Source organism: Rhinopithecus bieti, unplaced genomic scaffold, assembly GCF_001698545.2.
Source record: "Rhinopithecus bieti isolate Rb0 unplaced genomic scaffold, ASM169854v2 scaffold_31823, whole genome shotgun sequence".
In the NCBI taxonomy this organism is placed as follows: domain Eukaryota; kingdom Metazoa; phylum Chordata; class Mammalia; order Primates; family Cercopithecidae; genus Rhinopithecus; species Rhinopithecus bieti.
The window spans coordinates 1,120,363-1,143,780 of NW_016814121.1; the positions used below are offsets into that span (position 1 = coordinate 1,120,363).

The window sequence follows — 23,418 nt, forward strand, 5'->3', positions numbered from 1 at the left end:
TGTATCTCTTTAACAGCAGGTGATGTGGGCATTTTGCAAAGGTGGTTTCAGGAGTGGGGAGTCCATTGGATCAGGTAGGTGACCACTGGGAAGGTCACCTACATTTTACATGTGAAAAGAGGGAGTACAAGAACAAGTCAATTATGCGTTGCCTCAGACTCAGTAAGTCTACATTTTACATACAATAAAGTAAGCCATGAAAAGAGAGAGTAGAGGAAAAAGTCAGTTATGCATTTGTGGACCAGGCACAGTGGTTCAAGCCTGTGATCCCAGCACTTTGGGAGGCCAAGGTGGATGGATCACCTAAGGTCAAGAGTTTGAGACCAGCCTGGCCAACATGGTGAAACCACATCTCTACTAAAAAATACAAAATGTATCTCGGTGTGGTGGTGGGCCCCTGTAATCCCAGCTACTTGGGAGGCTGAGGCAAGAGAAATGCTTGAACCCACGAGGGCGGAGGTTGCAGTGAGCTGAGATCGCGCCCCTGCACTCCAGCCTGGGTGACAGAACGAGATTCAGTCTCAAAAAACAAACAAAACAAAACAAAACAAAACAAAACAAAACAAAACAAAAAAATCCCCAAAAAACAAAAAACAATGATGCATTTGTTTTAGGGTAGATGGAGAGAAAGTTTCTGGTCTTCTTGTGCTGTAAAGATAAGTTGGTAATTGTGTGACAATTCAACAGAGCTCAGGTTTGGAACTTATGGGGAGATATGTATTTTGCAAGGTTTAGAGGCTCACAAGGAATATTCCTCACAATATGTGAGGGAGACCATCTGGGGAGATATGTGGCCTTTGATTATTATCAGAACCTGGCTTTTGGATGAGGCTATGACACAGGGTTGTCAAATGACAGTTGTCTGTTTGGGAACTAAAAGGAAGGCAGTGTTGTGTGGCTCAGTTCCCAAGCTGAACTTTCCCTTTGGCATAGTGAGCTTGGGGTCCTGAGATCCTGTTTTCATTCACGGAGGCTTGAGTGGTTTCCTGACAGCCACAGGAGCCTGTGCTCCTGGAAGCTGGCTTTCCTTTGACACTTTTTCCTCTAGGAACCTGGGTTGAGAGAGTACAATGTTTCTGCTGTGAAAAGAACCATTCTCAGGAAACTGAAGGAAGGGAAGCTCTGAGCAGATGAAGGTGGATGCAGAAGACATGTACGGCACGATTTTGTGTATCCAAAGTTCAAAAACCATGCTAATTAATCCAAGGATAGGGACGGCTCTTCAGAGGCAGGTAACGAACTGGAAGAGACCAGGGGTGCCAAATGCTGATGGCACTCTTGTTAGTGATCTGTGTGCCGCTTACACGGGTGAGCTCCCCTTGAGAGCATTCATCAAGCGGTACCCTTGTGATTTGACTGCTTTTTTTTTTCTTTGTGTCTATTGCTTGCCCTTCAATCAAAATTTATCTAGCAAAGGGAAGGCCAAACACCAGGAAAGTCTGAGAAACTGTTACAGCCAGGAGAAGCCTAAGGAGTCATGAGGACTGAACGTCACGGAGTATCCTGGGTGAGATTCTGAAACAGGAGAAGGGCATTCATTAAAAGCTAAGGACCTGTGGATACAGTATGGACTTTAGCTAATAATAACATCTCGATATTGGTTCATGAATTATGGCAGATAAGCCAAGGGAACGTAAGATGTTAATGATGGGAGAATTTGAGCGTGGCATATGGGAGTTCTGTACTATGTTTGCAATCTTTTTGTAAATGTAAAACTGTAATTTAAATGTTAAAACAGGGCCAGGTGCAGTGGCTTATGCCTGTAATCCCAGCACTTGGTGAGGCCAAGGCAGGAGGATCACTGGAAGTCAGGAGTTTGACACCAGCCTGGGCAATATAGAGAGACTCTATCTCTACAACAACAACAAAAAAAAAAAAAAAAAAAAAAAAAAAAAAAAAGAAAAGAAAAGAAAAGTAGCTGGGTGTGGTGGTGAACACCTGTAGTCCCAGCTACTTGGGAGGCTGAGGCAGGAGGATTGTCTGAGCCCATAAGTTTGAAGTTGTGGTGAGTGTGAAGTTGGGTTGAGTTAGTGGAAGTAACTGCCAGCCCTGGGTAAGCAGGAGCAGAACATTCCTCTCTCAAGTGGTGTTCGTCTCTTGTCTCTTCATGGTATGAAATGGAGATGAAAGTATAGTAGGTAGTACCTAATATATAGGTTTTTTTTTTTTATATATTTTTTTTTTATTTTATATTTTATATTTTATGAAAATATATATATTATAAGAAAGAAAGGTTTTCCTCAGCCTCCATGTTGTAGATATGTCTGGAAGACCATATGATGAGAAATGCAAGCTCGGTTGATTCTGGTGAGAGCTGTCCCTTCCTGAATTGCATGTGCTGTCTTCTCTCGTATCATCTCATGGTAGAAAGAGAGAGAGAGATCAAGCTGTCGGTGCCTCTTCATATAAGGGCCACTAAACCCCATTAGAGGCCACCCTCATGACCTCATCTAAACCTAATTACCCCAAAGACCCATCCTCAAATACCATCACACTGGGAGGTAGAGCTCGGCATATGAATTTTGGGGAGACACAACTAAATTTTAAAATTTTTAAACTAATTTATTATTAATTTATTATTTATTATTATTTTACATTTATTTACTTATTTATTTCGAGACAGAGTCTTGCTCTGTTGCCCAGGCTGGAGTCCACTGGCACCAATCTCAGCTCACTGCAGCCTCCACCTCCTGGGTTCAAGCAATTCTCCTGCTTCAGTCTCCCGAGTAGCTGGGATTACAGGCATGCACCACCACGCCCGGCTAATTTTTGCATTTTCGGTAGAGACGCGATTTTGGCATATTGGCCAGTCTGGTCTCAAGCTCCTGACCTCAAGTGATTTTCATGCCTTGACCTCCCAAAGTCCTGGGAATATAGACGTGAGCCACCACACCCAGCCATTTCCCTTTTTTATTGTTTTAAAAGGAAAGGATCTTACTCTGTTGCCCAGATTAGGGTGCAGTGGTGTGATCATAGCTCACTGCAGCCTCAAACTCCCAGGCTCAAGTGATCCTCCCATCTCAATCTCCCAAGTAGCTGGGACTACAGGTGTGGGCCACCATGCCTGGCTAAGTTTTAAATTCTTTTATAGAGAGGGGGTCTTTCTATGTTGCCCAGGCTGGCCTTGAACTCCTGGCCTCAAGTGATCCTAAAGAGCTGGGATTACAGGTGTGAGCCACCATACTCCTGGCCTCTCTTCGTCTTCTTTTTAAAGCAACCTATTTGAAAGACATCAACCTGGAAATTCTTGAGGGCCTTGTTTCTTGCTGCATGGTTCACTTGAAGAGATTGATCACTGTCATGGCCAAAGGCATGCTCCTAACCAGGGTGCACTGGAGCTGGCTGGTATTGATCACTAGAGCCAGTTATACACGTCTATTTCCAACTCCACCTTCAGTAATGTCATTTCGGGAGTGGGAATATTGGTGCCACAGAAATCTGCAAACACCAGGAATCAGCCACCTGCCCAGAGCCAGTTGTTAAACAGTTACCAGCACACCACTGCTTCTAACTAACCTCCACTTAACCACCTCTGTCTGCTAACCAGTGCTCTTAGTTTCTTCTGTAAACACCCCTGACCAATGCCTTCGTCCCTCTGACGTTCACAGCTGTTCCAATCAGGGAGACTGCATGCTTATCAAGCGTCAATTACACTTATCCCCAAACCTGTTCATGCAAATATATTTCTTATGGCAATTACAGAATTAGGTAAATATTGCAGTACTGATGGAGTGTATAAAAGTAATAGAGTTGTCATTTCTAGGAAAATTAAGCTGAATGCTTGGGAAAGACTTAATAAAGGCAAATTACTTTGCTGCTGTCAAATTGAGTGCAGGCAAAGCAACTGTAAAATTTGGGGAATCATTATATAAACCTGGAAGGATTCTGGGCTTCAGTTGCTATAAGTGTCTTTAAGATCTTGCTCCATTTCAAGTTAATAAAACAGGAGATTTTAAAATAAGACAGAACTTCAAGTAGTGAGTGTATACTCAAAGAATGGATGCGTATTTATACATGTTAGGCCAATCTATAAAATTGCAGGTGTGCTTTTATCATCATTTTATGACTCCACACTCTTACCCACTTTTGCTAATGATGGGCTGTCAGTCCCAATCTTGCTGGCCAAGAGGCTTTTACGGTAACTTCTGTGGGCCAATCGTTTCAGAGACACACAGTTTTGCTTTAGCTAAAGATCTAGCCACATAGTCTTAGCTCTGTCATCTTGAGGGTTTCTACTTGTCAACCACATGGTTCAGCCTGAAACTAGAGAAACAGAACCAATAGGATGTATGTGTGTGTGATTATCTATCATCTGTCTGCCTATCATCTCTCTATCTCTCTCCCTATCTACTTATCCTATCTATCTATCTATCTATCTATCTATCTATCTATCTATCTATCTATCTATTATCTATCATCGCTATCATCTATCTAATCTATCTACCTATCATCTCTATGTATCTATGTATGTATTATCTATCTATCATCTCTATCATCTATCTAATCTATCTATCCTATCTACTATCTATCTATCATCTCTATTACCTATTTATTAATCATCTCTATTATCTATCATCTATTTAATTGATCATATCTATCATCTGTCTATCATCTATCTAATCTATCATCTGTATCTATCATCTATCTAATCTATCTGTCACCTCTATCATCTATCTAGCTAGTCTGTCATCTCTGTCATCTATCTATCTATCTAATCTATCATCTCTATCAATCATCACTATTATCTCTCTGTCATCTATCTATCATCTGTATCAATCTATCTTTCATCAATTCATCTATGTATCTATATATCAATTATCTATCCATTTATTTATGTATTTAAGTATGTATGTATGTATGTATCTATCTATCTATTTATCATCTCTATCAATCTATCATCCATTCATCTATGTATCTATGTATCTATCTATGTATCTATATATCATTTATCTATCCATTCATTTATGTATATATGTATGTATGTATGTATGTATGTATGTATCTATCTATCTATCTATCTATCTATCTATCTATCTATCTATCTGAGATTTATTTTAAGGAACTGGCCCATGGATTGCAGAGGCTGGCAAGTCTAAAATCTGTAGGGTAGGCTGGCAGACTTGAGACTCAGGAAAGGGTTGATATTGCAGTTCTATTTCAAAGACAGTCTGGAGGCAGAATTCCCCGTTTCTCTGGGGTAGGACAATATTTTGTTTTCTCTTAAGGCCTTCAATGGATTGGATGAGGCCTACCAAAGTCATAGAGGGCAATTTGCCTTACTCATGGCCTACTAGAGTTCAATGTTAATCTCATTTAAAAATACCTTCATAGCAACATCTAGACTAGTGTTTGACCAAATATTTGGGTATCACAGCCTAATCAAGTTGACACATAGGATTAATAATCATACTGACATTTTAGCTTCCCCCATCCACTTCTTCCCTTAGTTGTGCCCCAGTTTGCTTTTCTTTTATGCCCCAGCTCCAGCTTCTACCATGCCTTTCATCTTTCATGCCTTTGCTCACACTGCTTCTTTTTCTTTCCTTCCTTCTCTCTCTCTTTCTCTTTCTTTCTTTCTTTCTTTCTTTCTTTCTTTCTCTCTCTCTCCTTCCTTCCTTCCTTCCTTCCTTCCTTCCTTCCTTCCTTCCTTCCTTCCTTCCTTCCTTCCCTTCCTTCCTTCCTTCCCTTCCTTCCCTCCCTCCTTTCTTCCAACATACCCTCCATCCTGTGCATCATACCAGATGCTGGTGAGTCATGGAGAGTGAGACAGAGCTGACCCACTCGAATGGAACCCACAGAATGCATTGGTGCCCATGGATCTGAATCCCCTTTACAGATAATTGCCCACTGTAGATTCAAGTTTATAAGTTACCTGCATTCAACTCAAGGAACCTGTATAAAAAGCCAACCTAGTTTTATTTTTCTTTAATGATGATTTTAAGCATCAAAGGGTTTTCCAAGTAAAAAATAAGTACAGCAAAAAGAATTATTGGGTTCATACAGATAAATGCAAGAGAAGGTGCTTGGTTGGAAGCACAGACCTGTCTGGCTGCCATTGGGGGTGCACCTCAGCACCTAGGCTGGGATCAGCTTGCTGCTGCAGAGATGTGCCTTCTCTGGACTTCTAAATCTGTGGTTTAGTTGGGGCACTGAGATAGCTGAATTAAAAGCCAAACCAACTCTGTGTGGATCCAGGGACCTCCCTGAGGACTAGAATTGGATGTGTGGTCTATGAGCAGTGCTTCCAGGAGCCCCCTGCTAGGCAGGCAGCGCAGGCAGCAGACACGGCTGGCCATTTGCTCATGGCTACAATTCCTCCAGACTTCCTCTGGAGTCTCTAGTGAGACTCCAAAACAACCTTCTTTCTTCTGTCCAAGGAAATTGTTAATTATACAGTTATATCTTAGAGAGGGAGACAGAATGAATGAAGTTTGGGCTCCAAAAATCTGGCCATGGACTGAAGCCAGTAGGGATCAGTGTGGGAGGAGAGCTGGAGATTTCATTCGGGAGGTCTGCCCTGCCCCTGTATGGATGCTAAGTAGCTCTACCACCCTTTGTCTTCTCCTGGATGTTCCAAGGGGGACCTCCTGGCCCTGCCTGCAGTCCCTTGCTGGGAAGTAGGTCACTTCCCTCCTGCCCAGTGGCAGCCACCATAGGAGTCAAAAGCTGAACCTCAACAGCACCAGAACCGGAATTCAAGAACAAATCAGAAAAAAAAAAAAAAAAAAAAAAAAAATGCAAGGGAGATAGCCTGCCCTTTCTTCTCAAGAAATGGTGGTGGGTGAAGACCCTGCCTCATCTCCAGGTGTCCTCAAGCCTGTCCATCTCCATGAGTCCTCTTCCCAACGGCTCCATCTCCACTCTCTGGCACCCAGTCCTGCACTTGCCCCGTCCACCTTGCCAGGCGCACATCAGTGTGGTGCTGCCTCCCTCTCACCTTGGAGGGGACTTCAGAGAATTTCAAGCAGGCCAGGTGAGGGCCCAGACCAGCTGCCTCCCTAGGCCTGTGGAAACAGTGCCTGTGGACCTCTTTGGTTAAACCTCCAATGAGGTGTTGCCAAGGTCAACCAGGAGATAGAATGTTCCTAAATGCCAACCAGTGAGGAAATTAGCCAAAGCAAGAGGCACAAAGCCATACCTCCAAAGACACTCATGCTCACCTGGCATTTGTTGGTGTGTGACTGGGAGGACTTGGGATGGAAAGCTAGGGCTATCCCCATTTCTGTCCATCTTTCATTGGGAAGGGGTTTTGGGGGGCAGCCTCTGGAACGTGTCGTGGGCGTCACTGGCCTGGGAGAGTTCACTGCTCTGGCTTCCTGAGTGAACTCAGGCTTCCTTTCACGTCCACTTTCCACCTATGAAGTTGAGGAAATGGCAGTGGAGGGAGATGAACAAGATGGCCCTTCCAGGTTGGACACTGTGGGGACTCTATTCGGGTCACAAAGGGTAGGTAGTTGCCCCAGCCAGGGTCAGCTCAGGTGAGGACAGGGGTTTGGCCGAGGTGACAGGATACCCAAGAAGGTAGAATCAGACCAGAATCAGACTTGGGGCTTTGTGCAGTCACAGATAATCAATGAGGAGGGAAGAACCAGGCTTGGTGGGGGAAGGACGCCAGGAGAGAGGGAAGCGGGGGGAATCTCCACCGCCTCTGACTTAGACTCGCCAGCGGGTGGCGCTGTAGGACAAGGAGCTGAGAGTCTCTCCAGTGAGCACCGCTTCCGCCCTGGACTCCAGAGAGCACCCACGGTGGCGCTCCCAGGGCATCTGCCACAGCCCTAGTGGGTCCCCTAGCAAATGGGGCAAGGAGTGATTGGAGAAAAAAAAAAGAGATTACCTGACTGAGCCTGTCCTGCCTGCCTCGGCCCAGGTCCTGGGGAAAAGCAGGCCTGGGAGGGCATCTCTGTTGCCACAGTGGGGCCAATTTTGGGTTCTTCAGGAAACTCTTCTGCCTCCTGATGTGCCCCCTCCCCTTTCCATAGGGGATTTCAGAGGGAAAGAGTGGGCTCGATTCAAAATATCCTTCAGCTTCTGGATGTATCTGGAGGAAAGCCTTCTGTCCCCATGAGCGTCCTGCCCTGCCCAGTCCCTTAGTCACTCACAGGGCTCTGGTTGATCCTTCTGCAGTGTGCTTTAGTGATAAGAAAATAATAATTCAGGCCGGGCGCGGTAGCTCAAGCCTGTAATCCCAGCACTTTGGGAGGCCGAGACGGGCGGATCACGAGGTCAGGAGATCGAGACCATCCTGGCTAACACGGTGAAACCCCGTCTCTACTAACAAATACAAAAAAAAAAAAAAAACTAGAGGGGGGAGGGGCGGGCGTCTGTAGTCCCAGCTACTCGGGAGGCTGAGGCAGGAGAATGGCATAAACCCAGGAGGCAGAGCTTGCAGTGAGCTGAGATCTGGCCACTGCACTCCAGCCCTGGCGACAGAGTGAAACTCCGTCTCAAAATAAATAAATAAATAAATACATAAATAAATAAATAAATAAGAAAATAATAATTCATATTAATCTATTGCTTAAAAGTGCCAGTTCCTGTGCTCATCACGTCATTTACATTCTTTAATGTAATGGTCATCTAATATAGCTTGAAGACACAGTCTGTGATGTGTGGGGCCCTGTCTCTGAGATGCACAGAGAGGCTAGGACTGTTGCTCAAGATCCCACGGAAATCAATTGCTGGGCAGAGCTGGGCTTCACGCTCTTCTGTGGCATAGTGTGCTACCGCCGGCTCAGGGCCAGCCTACCCAGACTCTGCCTGCTTGGGAGATTGGAGGAATGAAGGAAAATGAGTATTGAAGAATTTTGGCTTCCACAGCTGGGTAGATGGTGGTCTCACTTATGAGATGGGAAAGACAGAGAGAGAAGTAAGTTTGGCAGAAAAAAAATCAAATGTCTGCCTTGGCTGCGTTGGTTAACAATGAATGTCAGACACTCAAGGGGAGACGCTGAGTGGGCAGCTGGATAAATGAGTCTGGGGACCGGGCGTGGTGGCTCATGCCTGTATTACCAGCACTTTGGGAGGCTGAGGTGGGCAGATTACGAGGTCAAGAGATCAAGACCATCCTGGCCAACATGGTGAAACTCGTCTCTACTAAAAATACAAAAATTAGCTGGGCATGGCGGCCCGCGTCTGTAATCCCAGCTACTCAGGAGGCTGAGGCAGGAGAATTGCTTGAACCTGGGAGGTGGAGGCTGCAGTGAGCCAAGATTGCACCACTGCACTCCAGCCTGGGCGACAGAGCAAGACTCCATCTCAAAAAAAAAAAAAAAGAGTCTGGGGTTCCCAGGTTGAAGATCAACATTAAGAAATCCTCGGCTGGGGCCGGGGGCGGTGGCTCACGCCTGTAATCCCAGCACTTTGGGAGGCCGAGGCGGGCAGATCATGAGGTCAGAAGATCAAGACCACGAGGTCAGGAGATTGAGACCCACCTGGCAAACACAGTGAAACCCTGTCTCTACTAAAAATACAAAAAAAAAAAAAATTAGCCGGCCATAGTGGGTGCCTGTGGTCCCAGTTACTCGGGAGGCTGAGGCAGGAGAATAGCATGAACCCAGGAGGCAGAGCTTGCAGTGAGCCAAGATCGTGTCACTGCAATCCAGCCTGGGCGACAGAGTGAGACTCCGTCCCAAAAAAAAAAAAAAAAAAGAAAAGAAATCCTTGGCTGGGCGCGGCGGCTCATGCCTGTAATCCCAGCACTTTGGAAGGCCAACGCAGGCAGATCACAAGGTCAAGAGATCAAGACCATCCTGGCCAACATGGTGAAACCCTGTCTCTACTAAAAATACAAAAATTAGCTGGGTGTGGTGGCACGCACCTGTAGTCCCAGCAACTCGGGAGGCTGAGGCAGGAGAATGGCGTGAACCCGGGAGGCAGAGGTTGCAGTGAGCTGAGATCGTGTCCCTGCACTCCAGCCTGGCAACAGAGCAAGACTCCATCTCAAAATAAATAAATAAATAAAATAAAAAATTCTCAGATTAGAAATGACATTTAAAACTTGAAAATTTGCCTCCCTCAGAAAAGGCGTGGTTGGAATGTCTTGGAGGTTAGCCAACTTGAGAGGTCTCTATGTGGCACCCTCATTTGATGGCTCTGAGGCTGGTTTGCTCACTGGTTTTCAAATGAAGACACAAAAGGAGGATGACAAATAGCATTTTTAATTTAAAATAGATCAGCATAAAATTTGCAGAGAGAAGCCAAAGAACACACAGAAAGACCGAGTGAGGAAGTGCCCAGGAATTCCGCTGAGAAGTTCAGCAGCCTGTGTTCGGCAGTCTGCCCCTCGCCCCGGAAGGCTCTCTTTTCCAGAGGGGTTGACCTTCCAAAGTCAGTCCTGGGGGAGGAGTCCATCTTGGCCTGCTTGATTGACAGGGCCCCAGCACTGAGGAGGCGGGGGCAGGCTCGAGTAATGAACCATTGGCTCTTCCTGCTGTCAGAGGTCCCAGAGAGATAATACTGCCGTGATGAGACATCAGGCATCCCAAAAACAGCAATTAAAACTCATGTTTGGAATAGAAAACGAGGGTTTTCAAAGCACGTCACTGTCATGCTTTCTGCAGCAAATACACAGGTCGTTCTTAACACTTAATGGGCAGAGCCATGGAATCGACCCTTAGCCTGGAGTCTAAAAATTTGTCTTGTAATTTGGGTTTGTCTTGGCAGGTGAGGGCTTGAGAAGAGGCAGGGTGAGCCTGCCCTAGGAGGAGAAGGAGGAGGAGGAGGTGGAGGCTCCAGGTACAGAGGGTCACTGGGGCTAAGTGGAGACTAATGCTGGCTAACCTAAAAGGGGGGACTTTTACTGAAACCAATTAACCTAAGACTTGCATCTGAGCTCCTTGAAGCAGAACCCGCATAAAAATGGGGGAATGTCAGGGTTGGGGCAAGATAGGGAGTCCTTCTAGGAATTTTCCATTCTGTCAAGATGGCTTCTCATGGCAGGGAGGGAGGGGTTAGGGGTGAGTGTAGTTGCCCATCCGCAGGGTCCCCTGGCGCACGGCACACTCTTCCCGGTGGGCTTTTAATGCTCTCTGGCGATCGGCTTCGGTGGGGAAGGTATCAAGGTGGCGGCCCACCTGTGGACAGAAGGGAAGAGTGGGTGGATGAGGGGAGTCTTCAGTGCAGCCCATTCCAGTTGCTCCCCTTGCCCACCCCCTTCCTCAATCTTAGAGTAATGATAAAAATAGCCGTAAGAGGGAGGAAGTCACAGCAAGTGCTGTGAGTCTCCTGGTGCTGAGCTGCGAGGCAGAGAGCAGGGACTGCCCGGGGGAAGTGTTCGTCCTTCTGTCCAGCTCCTTGCTGGGGAAGATGCAGGCAGAACAAAAGTTGCCAGACCATGACCAGACGACCATGCAATGGGACCTAGTAGACAGTGTCCTTCACACATTGCTTTTCCACCATTAAAAACCCCAAACGAGCCACCCTGTCCAAGGGGGACCTCCCAACCGTGTCTGCACTCCCTTGCTGGGAATTAGATCACTTCCCTCCTGCCCAGTGGCAGCCACCATAGGAGTCAAGAGCTGAACTTCAACAGCACCAGAAGCAGAGCTCAAGAATAAATCAGAAAAAAAAAAAAAAAAAAATGCAAGGGAGACAGATTCAAGGAGTGGGAGCCTTTTCAGTTAAGATTTTATGCAATCAGTATCTCGGCCTGCCCTTTCTTCTCAAGAAATGGTGGTGGGTGAATACCCCGCCTCATCTCCTCATGTCTACTGTGTCTGTTACATCACCTCTAAGTGCCACAAAATCCATCCCATTAACTGAGCACAACATCCTCCTGCCTCGGCTTTTCTCCTTTGGGATAACCTAAGGATGGCACAGGGTGGAAAGGGTTTGGGCTCACGTGGTCATTCCTGCATCTGGGCTTCTATCCATCTGTTAATTCATGAAATGCACGTTTATTGAACACAACTCTGTGTCAGATGTGGGGGATACAGCAGTAAACCAGAGAGACTCGGCTCTACCCTCATGGAGCTTTTAATCTAGAGGGAGAGCAGACGTCCAGCAGTAACTACACAGCTATTACATTACAATGGACAGAGGGCTGGGACATGTGTAGTGACAACAAATTGGGCAGGTCTTGGGGAAGAGATGCATACAGGGGGTCTTGAAGGATGAGCTGGGATTCCAGGGCAAAGGGGGTAGCGTGCATGCTGGCCCTGGGGTCCAAGAGAACTCAAGTTTGTGAGGGGATGCGGTGGCCGGGTGGAGGGTGGGCAGGGCAGGTCCTGTTTGGATTTGCAGGAGCAGCCAAAGGCTCTGCAGTGGGCTCAGGATAAAGCAGGACCCATGCCTGGGACAGCCACAGGGTGCTTGTCAAGAATCCAGGTCAGGGTTGACCACCCTGGAGTGGTTAGCTAAGCCCACAGTGCTGCAGGTTAGCGTGAAGAAAGGTGACAGAAGAAGAAAAATGTGGGGAGAGAGGATGAAATATTAAAAGGGGTAGAGGGAAGATAAGGAGGGGCTTGTAGGGAAAGTCTCTGTTCTCTGGACGTGGTGGAATCCTCCTTGGACTGTTTATCATTTCACAGACGAGGGAACAGAGGCCCAGGGCAAAGTGTGGTTCAGGGCTGCCCCCACAGGGAACTGGTGACCCCCAACCTCTGGACTCTAAGTTCTGGATTCTTTCTAGAATATTCTGTCACAGCTGCTGCTCCTGCTGTGTCAAGGGTGCTCCCTACACCTCACTTGCTGAGGTGAAAGAAGGCAGGGGGCTGTGGAGGGTTGTTAGAAACCCATAAAAATCAAATGGTGACCGGAGATTCTGTTCTTCCAGGAATAACCACGTTCTTCACCTTCCAGCGGATGTGGACCCCTTGGGGATGCTCTTTGGAGAGCCACGGGCCCTCTTCTTCTGGGAAAAAAAAATGCCCACAAGTGCTTACATAAAAAACAGTGAGGCAATTTAGGAGGTTTCAGGGCCCTTTGCAAGTCCCTCTAGGGACCCTCCATGGCAGCATTTCTCAGAGCTGTCCAGCCTCAGCCCAGCCACAGCACCAGTCACAGTCCCAGTCCCAGCCTCAGGTTTCAGATTTTTTAGGTTTGCCGCAGAATCGCCTTGGGGCTCTTGCAACCAAGGGAGAGGCCTGAGCCCAGCCCGAAAGCTACTGAGCCCCTCAGGTCAGGGCGTGTGGCACAGTCACCCAGTGCCTACCTGGACCCAGGGCTGCATGTCTGCTGTGCAACTCATTTCCATCAATCAAACCATGATCGTGTCCTCAGCTCAATCTCAACATTTCAGAAAAATGTCCAAGTAGCCTCACAAGACACACTGAGAGGAGAGAAGGCCTTGCACAGTGTGTAGGAGGAAAATAGTCCGTGGACAAAGGGCTTCTAGTGATACCTTTGTGACCTTCTGGCGAGTAGTAGCCTGATTTTTACACCGTGGCATGATCTTCCTGAGGCCCGTGGCTCCTAAAAGGCAGCTAGAGGCCGGGCGCAGTGGCTCACACTTGTAATTCCAGTGCTTCGGGAGGCCAAGGCGGGCGGATCACTTGTCAGGAGTTTGAGACCAGCCTGGTCTGGCCAACATGGCAAGACCCCATCTCTACTAAAAATACAAAAATTAGCTGGGCATGGTGGTGGGCGCTTGTAGTCCCAGCTACTGGGAAGGCTAAGGCAGGAGAATCACCTGAACCCAGGAGACAGAGGTTACAGTGAATCAAGATTGTGCCACTGTATTCCAGCCAGGGTGACAGAGCAAGACTCTGTCTCAAAAGAGGAAAAAACCATAAAAAATAAAATGCAAGCCGGGCCAATATGGTGAAACCCCGTCTCTAGTAAAATACAAAAAAAATTAGCTGTGCATGGTGATGTGTGCCTCTAATCCCAGCTACTCGGGAGGCTGAGGCAGGGAGAATCACCTGAACCCAGCGAGGCAGAGGTTGCAGTGAGCTGAGATTGTCCACGGCACTCCAAGCCTGTGCAACAGTGAGATTCCGCTTGTATATAAAAAAAAAAAAAAAAAAAAAAGGCAACTAGAGATGCTAGGAAGGACAGGGGCTTCAGGGTCTTGGGCATGCAGCCACCCTGGGTCCAGCGCTTGACCGAGCATCCAGCCTTCGGGGCATCCATGCCTTCGTGCATCCAGATTTTCGGAACTCTCTGCTCTGGTGCCATCACCATGGGGTCTTTGTTTGCTTTTTTTTAGACACAGGCAATTTCCAAATATAATAAAACTTTATAAGGACTGCAAAAGTTTAGCAGTGAAAACAAACATCCATGAGCTACCAAGTTCACTATAAGAATTTTCCTTTCCCCCCTTCCACCCCTAAGTCGGCTCACTCGTCACCCAGGCTGGAGGCAGTGGCACGTCACGCTTACTCAACCTTTGGGCTCAAGGATCCCCGCCTCACCCCAATAGCTAGACTGTGTGCGCCACCAGCCCGTGCTAATTTTTGTATGTTTTGTAGAGACAAGGTCTCAATATATGGACCAGGGTGGTCTGAACCCCTAGCCCTCAGTGATCCTTCTTCCCTTGGCCTCAAAGTTAATCTATTTAAAAAGATAGTTGTAACAGCCTGTGGAGGTATGATTGGATCACCTAACCTGCAAACCTGCATTAAGGTAAAATTTGATGAGTTTGACATACGCAAACAGCCCTCGAAACCGACACTACAATAAAAAATAGCCATCAGGGGCGCGGGGCTCAAGCCGTAATCCCAGCACTTTGGAGGCAAAGGCGGGCAGACACGGTCAGGAATCGAGGCCATCCGAGCTAACACTGAAACCCGGTTCTCGACTAAAATACAAACAAAATTACTGGCCGTGGTCGGGCCCTTAGTCCCCAGCTACTCTGGAGCTGAGGCAGAGAATCCGTAACCTGGGAGCGGAGCTTGCAGTGAGCCGAGATCATGGCCACTGACTCAGCCTGGGCGACAGACGAGACTACGTCTCAAAAAAAAAAAAAAAAAAAAAATAGCCACAATGGCCAGGACAAGGTGACTCACACTGTATCCAGCAGTCTTGGAGGCCAAGTAAGTGGATTCTTGAGCCCAGGATTAGAACAGCCTAGGCAAACATGGCGAAACCGTGTCTCTACATATAAACAAAAATTAAGCCAGCAAGGGCACAGCCTGTTAGTTCCAGTCACTTGAGAGACTAGATGGAGGATTGATTGAGCGGAAGTCAAGGCTTCATGAGCCATGTCATGCGCTGCACTCCAACTATGGGACGGAACCCTGTCTCCAAAAAAAAAAAAAAAAAAAACCAATTCCGAAGCTGCCTCATCCCAGTGGTTTTTAGCTTTTTTTGCTTTTTTGGAGATTTTTTTGGTTGTGAGAACCCTTAAGATGAGATCGATCTCTTAGCAGCATTTCAAGGGGCACAGAATAGTATTATGAACTATGCTTTTTTTTTTTGCAGAGTTTTGTTCCTGTTGCCCAGGCTGGAGTGCAATGGTATGATCTCGGCTCACTGCAACCTCCACCTCCTGGGTTCAAGTGATTCTCCTGCCTCAGCCTCCCGAGTAGCTGGGATTACAGGTGTGCACCACCACGCCCGGCTAATTTTTTGTATTTTTATTAGAAACGGGGTTTCTCCATGTTGGCCAGGCTGGTCTCGAACTCCTCACCTCAGGTGATCCACCCGCCTCGGCCTCGAAAAGTGCTGGGATTACAGGTGTGAGCCACGGTGCCCACGTATATGCATTACTGTTAACTCTAGGCACAGTGTTGTACAGCAGGTCTCTAGAGAGTATTCATTTTGCATAAATGAAACTACCCCTTGAATAGCAGCTCCCATTTCCCCCTGCCCCAAGTCCCTGGCAGCCACCTTTCTTCTCTCTGCTTCTCTGAGTGCCCATGGCTCTTCACCGGGGAGCATAGCTCTGTAAACCACCTCTCAGCCATGTCCATTCCTTCCTCCTTGGCCCTTGTAGTGAGCTGAACCATGACTCCCAAAAACACACATCCATGTACTAACCCCCAGAACTTGAGAATGTGGCCTTATTTGGAGACAGGGTCTTTGCAGATATAATTAAAGATCTTGAGATGAGATCATCCTAGATTATTCCGGTGGGCCTTAAATCCAATCACAAGCGTCTTTAGAAGAAACAGAAGACACAGAGGAGACAGCCATGTGAAGGCAGAGGCAGAGATGAGAGTGATGTGGCCACAACCAAGAAGCATCAGGAGCCCGCAGGAGCTGGAGGAGGCAGGGAGGGTTCTCCCTAGAGCCTCCCAGGGAATGCGGCCCTGACGACACTTTGATTTTGTTGGTCTGGCCTCCAGAACTGTGACAGCAAACATTTCTATGGTTTTGTGACAATTTGTTACAGCAGCCTCTAGAAGCTAATATAACCCTCAAGCCATTCCCGGGGCCAATCAGCATGCAGCGATGGTGGGCGGGGCTGCGGCTGGCTCTGCTGGTGGCAGGAGGCTCACCAGCCCCCACTCATCTCATACCCTAAGAAGGTGACTGGAGGATTGAAGCCCTAAGGAGCTGCTCAGTCTAACCACACAAGGACAAAAGAGAACCCTGATGAGAAACTTTCTTTTACGCCATCGCCGTTTACTTCACTGAAGCAGAAGCATTCACCCATCCATCCATCTAAAAAATATTTATTAAGCACCTACTGTGTGCCAGCAGCTGCTAAGCACATACCCCTTGCACTTCAGAGTTCCAAGTTCCATATTCCCCTTGGTTTTCTAAAGGAGTGTTTTGGGCATGAGAGGCTCCCCACCGATGACTAACCACACACTCTTTGGCACCTGCTGTGCACTGACATTGGGAGAGGCAGAGCGCATGTCACCTGTGGTCTCTGGTGTGGATGACTTCCCATTCCAACTGGAATCTCACGGAGTGAATTCATCCCAGAGGGGAGCTCAAGGAAGGGCTCGCCCTCTATGAAGCAGGGTCTGCTCCTGGCCTGTTTCCTGAGGGACCCCCAGTGCCTGGCACAGAACCTGGTATTTGAGAAGTGTTTAAACAAGGTTGGGTGGATGATCAAATGTATGAATGAATGATGAGTGAAGGAAATTGAGAGAATCGGACCTCTGGTGGCCAGCAAGGGCTTCTCATGCCAAGAGGGACTTGAGTGTGCCCTGGAAGGACTGTGGCGAGGGAGGTGGGAAGGGAGGGAACAGAAGGGAAGCAGATCCTCAGAAGCCGGAGGGGGCCCAGCAAGGTGGAGTCTGGAGGCGAAAACCAAAGGAGATGCTTAGTGCCTGGGCCTGGCAGACTCCACTGAAAGGGAACTCAAGCAAAAGTGTCTACCCCAGGTGGGATGGGCCCTTCAGAAAGAGAAGGGAGATGGGGCCTCTTCGGGACCCACGAAGTCTCTAAATCCCTAACCAAAAAAACCAGTTGTCTGTGGAGAGGGGAGTTCCGATCCTCAATGGGCCTGGTAGCTGGGTGCCTCTCTGCAAAATTTGTCCTGGAGGCCAGAACTGGTATGTTCAGCCCCTTGTCAACAGCAATGCTAGGACAAGAACAGACCTGCTGTTTGCTGGGCGCTGTGCATTATTTCATATAAGCCTCGGAATGCCCTGAGGAGGCCGGCACCATCGTTGTCTCCATTTTACAGTTGGGAAAGTGGAAGTCCCAGAAGGTTAAGTCATTTGCCCCATTTCAGAGATTGAACCCAGAGCTGCAAGACTCAAGGCCCCAAGCCCTTCATCACGAGCTCCATTGCCTCTTATTAAATGCTCATGGAGTCCGTGAAGCAAAAGTCGCTGGCTGCAAGGTCATGGCTCTGCCCCACATGCACACTCCCCCCTCTCCAAGCAGCCCAGCCACACATGAGGAGCCTGATTACAAGTCAGGCCTCAAGCCCTTGTGTGGTCACGACCCTGTGGACCCCTGGAGTCAAAGGATGAAGAGCTATGGAGCAAGGAATTCCTTCTGAGATGCTTCTAAATTAAGCCATCTGCGGTCTGTCTCTGCCTGGAGCTAAGAAATTGTAACGGCTTTGGCAGGAGACAGCTTTGCTGAATGGAGCTCTGAGCTGCTCTAAGGTCAGTGCAGGTAAATAAGAGGCAAGCGCCACAGCCGCCAGCAGCCCTGGGAGCCGGGCGGGCGGGCAGCTTTATCTGGGTTGGTGAAGGAGCTGGTCCTGTTCGAATGGGGAGCATTGCACAAATCTAAATAGCATCACAGAAATAAGGACAGAGTGCTGCCATGCAGTGTCCTGGAAATACACCGGCGAGGAAGGCAGAGCCCACATGGACCCAGGGAGACGTCTTGGGAAGCGGTCACTAAACACATTATGCATGTGATTGTGACATTTAGACAAGAGCTATATATATATATAAAATTTTTTTAAGGAGTTTCATTCTCATTGCCCAGGCTGGAGTGCAGTGGTGTGAACTCGGCTAACTGCAAACTCTGCCTCCCGGGTTCAAGCAATTCTCCTACCTCAGCTTCCTGAGTAGCTGGGATTACAGGTGTCTGCCACCAGGCCCGGCTAATTTTTTGTATTTTTAGTAGAGATGGGGTTTCACCACGTTGGCCAAGCTGGTCTCGAACTCCTGACCTCAGGTGATCCACCCGCCTTGGCCTCCCAAAGTGCTGGGATTACAGGGGTGAGCCAGCATGCCTGGCCGACAAGAGCTATTTAATAAGATTGTGGACTGGGCGATCTACTTCCATCTGGGGCTCAGGAAAGGCTCTCTGGGGAGGATGAAGGAGCAAGCCAGGGGTAAAGGAAGGGCCAAAGGAGGAATGGGGGTGAATTTGAGGAAATGAAAGCAAGCCCTTGCTGTTAGGCGCAGCCAGATGTGTCAGGGGAGATGAGCAGCTACTAGATCCTAGAAGAGATTTCTACTCCATGTGCCTAGGAATCATAGTTCCCGCCTAGGATAGCATCCTTTTCCTCTCTGCTACTGGATCAGAATAAAATATTCCCAGAGTCAGGTTTGGAAGCGAGCTTAGGGATATTGAATCTAACTCTCTCATACTGCAGATGGGAATCCCAAGGACGGAAGGTGGGAAGTGACCCTCCCAGGCCTCCTGTGAGTCCTGGGCAGAGCTGAGACCAGCCGCCAGACAGCAGTCCCCTTCCTCAGCACCGCAGTCCCTGAACCAAGGTCTCACTGTGCCTCCTGCATCTAGAGCCCTAGGCCCCATTTTCTAACTGATTTGAAAGCATCTGTGCTTTTCCAATCCACTTGTAATGAACCAACTTTTCATTTGATTGATATCCTTAATGGTACCTTTGACATTTCACTAATGTTTACTCTGTTGTTCTTTTTCTAGCATCTAGAGTCGTTGGCTTAGCTAATTACCCTTCATCTTTCTTTTTTCTCCAATATTAGCATTTATACAACACAGCGTTAGCAACTGTGTTCCCTCTAAATTCTCTTTTAGCTCATCTCACAAGTTTTGAGTATATTTATTTTTGCTCAGTTCTCTTTTAATCTAATTTCTATCTAATTTCTGTTTGGATTTCTCCTTTGATTCCTAAGTTATTTATAAGCATGATTTTACATTTCCAGGCAATTTTATCACTTAGGTTTGTTATTGATTTCTAATTCAGTTTCTTTGGTGCTAAAGTAATCCTCACAAGTCAGGCCTTTTGGTATTTATTGAGGTTTTGCTTTGTGTTCTTGCTTGAAAAATCTGTTCTACTTTCAATGAAAAAATCCCCATGTGGAATGAACTGGTGCTATCCTAAAGAAGATGTCAATAGGAACTGGGTTGGGGCTAAGATGTGGCCCTTGTCTTTGTATTTATGTATTCATGATTTTATTCTATGCTTATTTATTAACCATCCACTGTGTGTCAGAGATGGGGCTAGTCCCAGAGATACAGTGAGAAACTACTAATAAAAATAAAATCGGCCGGGCGCGGTGGCTCACGCCTGTAATCCCAGCACTTTGGGAGGCCGAGGTGGGCGGATCACAAAGTCAGGATATGGAGACCGTCCTGGCTAACACTGTGAAACTCTACTAAAAAAATACAAAAAATTAGCCGGGCGTGGTGGCGGGTGCCTGTAGTCCCAGCTACACGGGAGGCTGAGGCAGGAGAATGGCATGAACCTGGGAGGTGGAGCTTGCAGTAAGCGGAGATGTGCTACTGCACTCTAGCCTGGGCAACAGAGCGAGACTCCGTCTCAATCAATCAATCAATCAATCAATAAAAATAAAATCACACAATGAATTCTTCAATTAGAATTGGGTTCAGTATTAAAAGAAACACCAGGTTCTGTAAGAGTTTATGATACAGAGACTCCAACTCTGATTGAGGCCAGAGAAGGCTTCCCTGAGGAAATAGCACACAAGCAGATACTCAAAGAGACAGAGTAGCTGGTGCAGGGGTCCCATGGCAGAAGAAAGGAACAAGTGGTTTCCAGAGGGGAAATTTGAGTGTCCAACAAACAGAACAGTATGCTCAACGCAACGCATCATCAGGGAATAGCACATTAAGCAAGAGACTAAGCATTTCACACCCATAGGATTGGTAATAATGGGAATGAGTCTGACATGAGAAATGGGAACTTCCATGCACTGCTAGCGAGTGTGTTCATCCGTACAACCTATTTAGACGAACTTGGCATAGCCAGAAAGTTTACACACACTCCATGGAACCCACGAGTCCATGTTTACATACATGCCCTGCAGAAATTCTCAAAAATGTCCACTAAGAGACATGCATAAGGTATCCTCACGGTAGTACTATGTCAATAAATGCCAGAAATAACTGCATGTGCATAAGTGGGGCCTGCTAGGACGAAGGGTGGTGAATTCAGACGGTGGAACACCTTGCATCCTCTATAGTGAACACTCCAGAGAGGCCCTGCCCAACATGGCAGCTCCCAGCCACACGCAGCTATTTCAATGTCAATGGATTAAAATAGAACAAAATCTAAAACTTAGTTCCTCGGTTGCACTAACTACATACCAAGTCTCAATAGGCTGGGTACAGCGGCTCACACTTGTAATTTCAGCTTTTTGGGAGGCTGAGGCAGGAGAATCGCTTAAGCTCAGAAGTTCGAGACCAGCCTGGACAACATAGCAAGACCCTATCTCTACAAAAAAATTTTAGCAGGGCATGGTTGCACCCACCTGTGGTCCCAGGAACTCGGGAGATTGAGGGGGAGGATTGCTTGAGCCCAGCAGGCGGAGGCTGCAGTGATTCATGATCTTACCCCTGCACTCCAGCCTGGGTGACAGGGTGAGGCGCTATCTCTAAAAACAAAAACCAAAAAAGTCAAAACAAACCCCCCCAAAAAAACCCCAAGTGCAGCCAGGTGCGGTGGCTCACGCCTGTAATCCCAGCACTTTGGGAGGCCGAGGCAGGCTGATCACAAGGTCAGGAGTCTGACGCCATCCTGACCAACATGGTGAAACCCCGTCTCTACTAAAAATATAAAAATTAGCCGGTTGTGGTAGTGCGTGTCTGCAATCCCAGCAACTCAGGAGTCTGAGGCAGGAGAATCTCTTGAATCTGGGAGGTGGAGGTTGCAGTGAGCTGAGATTGTGCCACTACACTCCAGCCTGGGAGACTGAGCGAGACTCCATCTCAAAAAAAAAAAAAAAAAAAAACCCAAGTGCTCAATGGCCCTGAGTGGCCAGTGGCTACTGCAGTGGACAGGTGGATGTAGAACATTTTTATCAGAAAGTTATATTTGGGCCAGGCACGGTGGCTCACGCCTGTAATCCCAGCACTTTGGGAGGCCGAGGTGGGGGATCACGAGGTCAGGAGATCAAGACCATCCTGGCTAACACGGTGAAACCCCGTCTCTACTAAAAATACAAAAAATTACCCAGGTGCGGTGGGGGGCACCTGTAGTCCCAGCTACACGGGAGGCTGAGGCAGGAGAATGGCATGAAACCGGGAGATGGAGCTTGCAGTGAGCCGAGATTGCGCCACTGCACTCCAACCTGGGCAACACAGCGAGATTCCATCTAAAAAAAAAAAAAAAAAAAAAAAAAAAAAAAAATTTTTTTAAAAAGGTTTTTTCCAACATTTAAAAAAAAAAAAAAAAAAAAAAAAAAGAAAGTTCTGTTAGACAGTGTTGTTCCAGATCTATCAGAACCAATGCATATAAATCTCAAAAACCCAATGTTGCTTGAAAAAAAATTTACAGAATGGAACCTAAGCATGATTTCCTTGACATGAAAAAAATAAAAAAACATACAAAATGCTTCCCTGTGTTGCTCCAACATATGTGTGAATCTGCTTAGACAGGAAAGGGACGGAAGGAAAAGAATGTTCTCAAAGGTCATGCCAGGCTCTGTCTCTGGGAGGGAGGGGAGTGGCCCAGGGAGGGAAGCACAGAGGATTTGTTTTATTTCTACATCACTATTGTCTTTTCCTCTTTTTCATATGAAAACACAAATATGGGTTCAAACTGCGTTTGTGGGAGGTGACCTGGGGTGAGGGAGGGCCTCCCCGTGCCACACACAGTTTAGAAAGAGTAACTCTGTTTTATGAGTTTCACTTATTGGAGATGTGGGTAGGATTCCAAACTTGAATACAAAGTTTTGCCATAGGAACTGTAGCCGCCAGTGGTGGGTGACGTTGGCTTACGTATGTGACTTCCTCATGGCCCTTCCTGTTGGGCTTATCCAGCTTCATGGGGGCTTAAATTCACCTCCATGCCTGAGAAAATATCTAAGACGCAGAGGCTCTCCCTGGGGGTGAGGCATTGCATGGCACCAGCCTTCTGCTGGGTTGAATGGCTCTGGTCCACAAGCTGAAAAGCGGGCTGCCTTTGCCTTCTTCCCCTTCCCTCTTTCCTTGCCTTCTTACCCTCTCTGCCTGACGCCTCCGCCACAGGTGGGGGGTTCAGGCAGCCACAGCCCTGCGGCTCTTCATGTTGGGAGGGCAGGGGCCATGTGTTTTGTGTTGAGCTTCCTGTCCAGTGTCATGCCTTGCTGTTGCTTGCGAAGCCATCCCAGAGACACGTGGAGTGTGTGTGTGTGTGTGTGTGTGTGTGTGTGTGTGTGTGTGTGTGTGTGTGTACATGCACCACAATGGCCAGAAGAAACCAAATCCGGCGCTGTACAAATTGACAGGTCAATCAGCTTTTCCACAGTACTTTCTGAGTCCAGGTCCCCACCCCAGTCCCACCGCCAGGGCAGCTGAGCCAACAGACACCCCCCTCCCCATGCATTGGGCATACGAAGGTCCCTGAACTGCACACCAAGCTTCCAGTGCCAGGTCTGGAGACTGAGAAAGCAAAAGGGAGGATCTGGGGGGGTGGAAAAACAGATTAAGAAAAAAAAAAATCTGCCAAAGAACTAAAAAAAAAAAAAAAAAAAAGACAGCCATAGAGATTTTAGTTGAGTTTTTAAGTGACAACTGCTCAGGTGACTGGGAGAGAGATTTTGCTTTAAAAGATTGAGAGGCTGTCTCCTCTAATGAGAGGCACTTGAAAATTATGGATCAGTCCCAGGTCAGTAATTCCTGTCAAGTTCGGGGCAGCTGGAGGTCAGAAGCCCTGGTAGAACACAGATTCATGCAGGACATCGTTGGAGA

General features: G+C 47.5%; 1 protein-coding gene across 1 annotated transcript in view; it reads right to left on the minus strand.

The window, feature by feature from the left end:
• Positions 1-10,138: 10,138 nt before the first annotated feature.
• Positions 10,139-23,418, minus strand: part of CFAP77 (cilia and flagella associated protein 77) — a 168,602-nt gene continuing 155,322 nt past the window's right edge. The window contains exon 6 of the mRNA XM_017849895.1: positions 10,139-11,072. Coding sequence (XP_017705384.1) covers positions 10,950-11,072 — 123 coding nt within the window. The 3' untranslated portion in view covers positions 10,139-10,949. The remainder of the gene's footprint in view (positions 11,073-23,418) is intronic.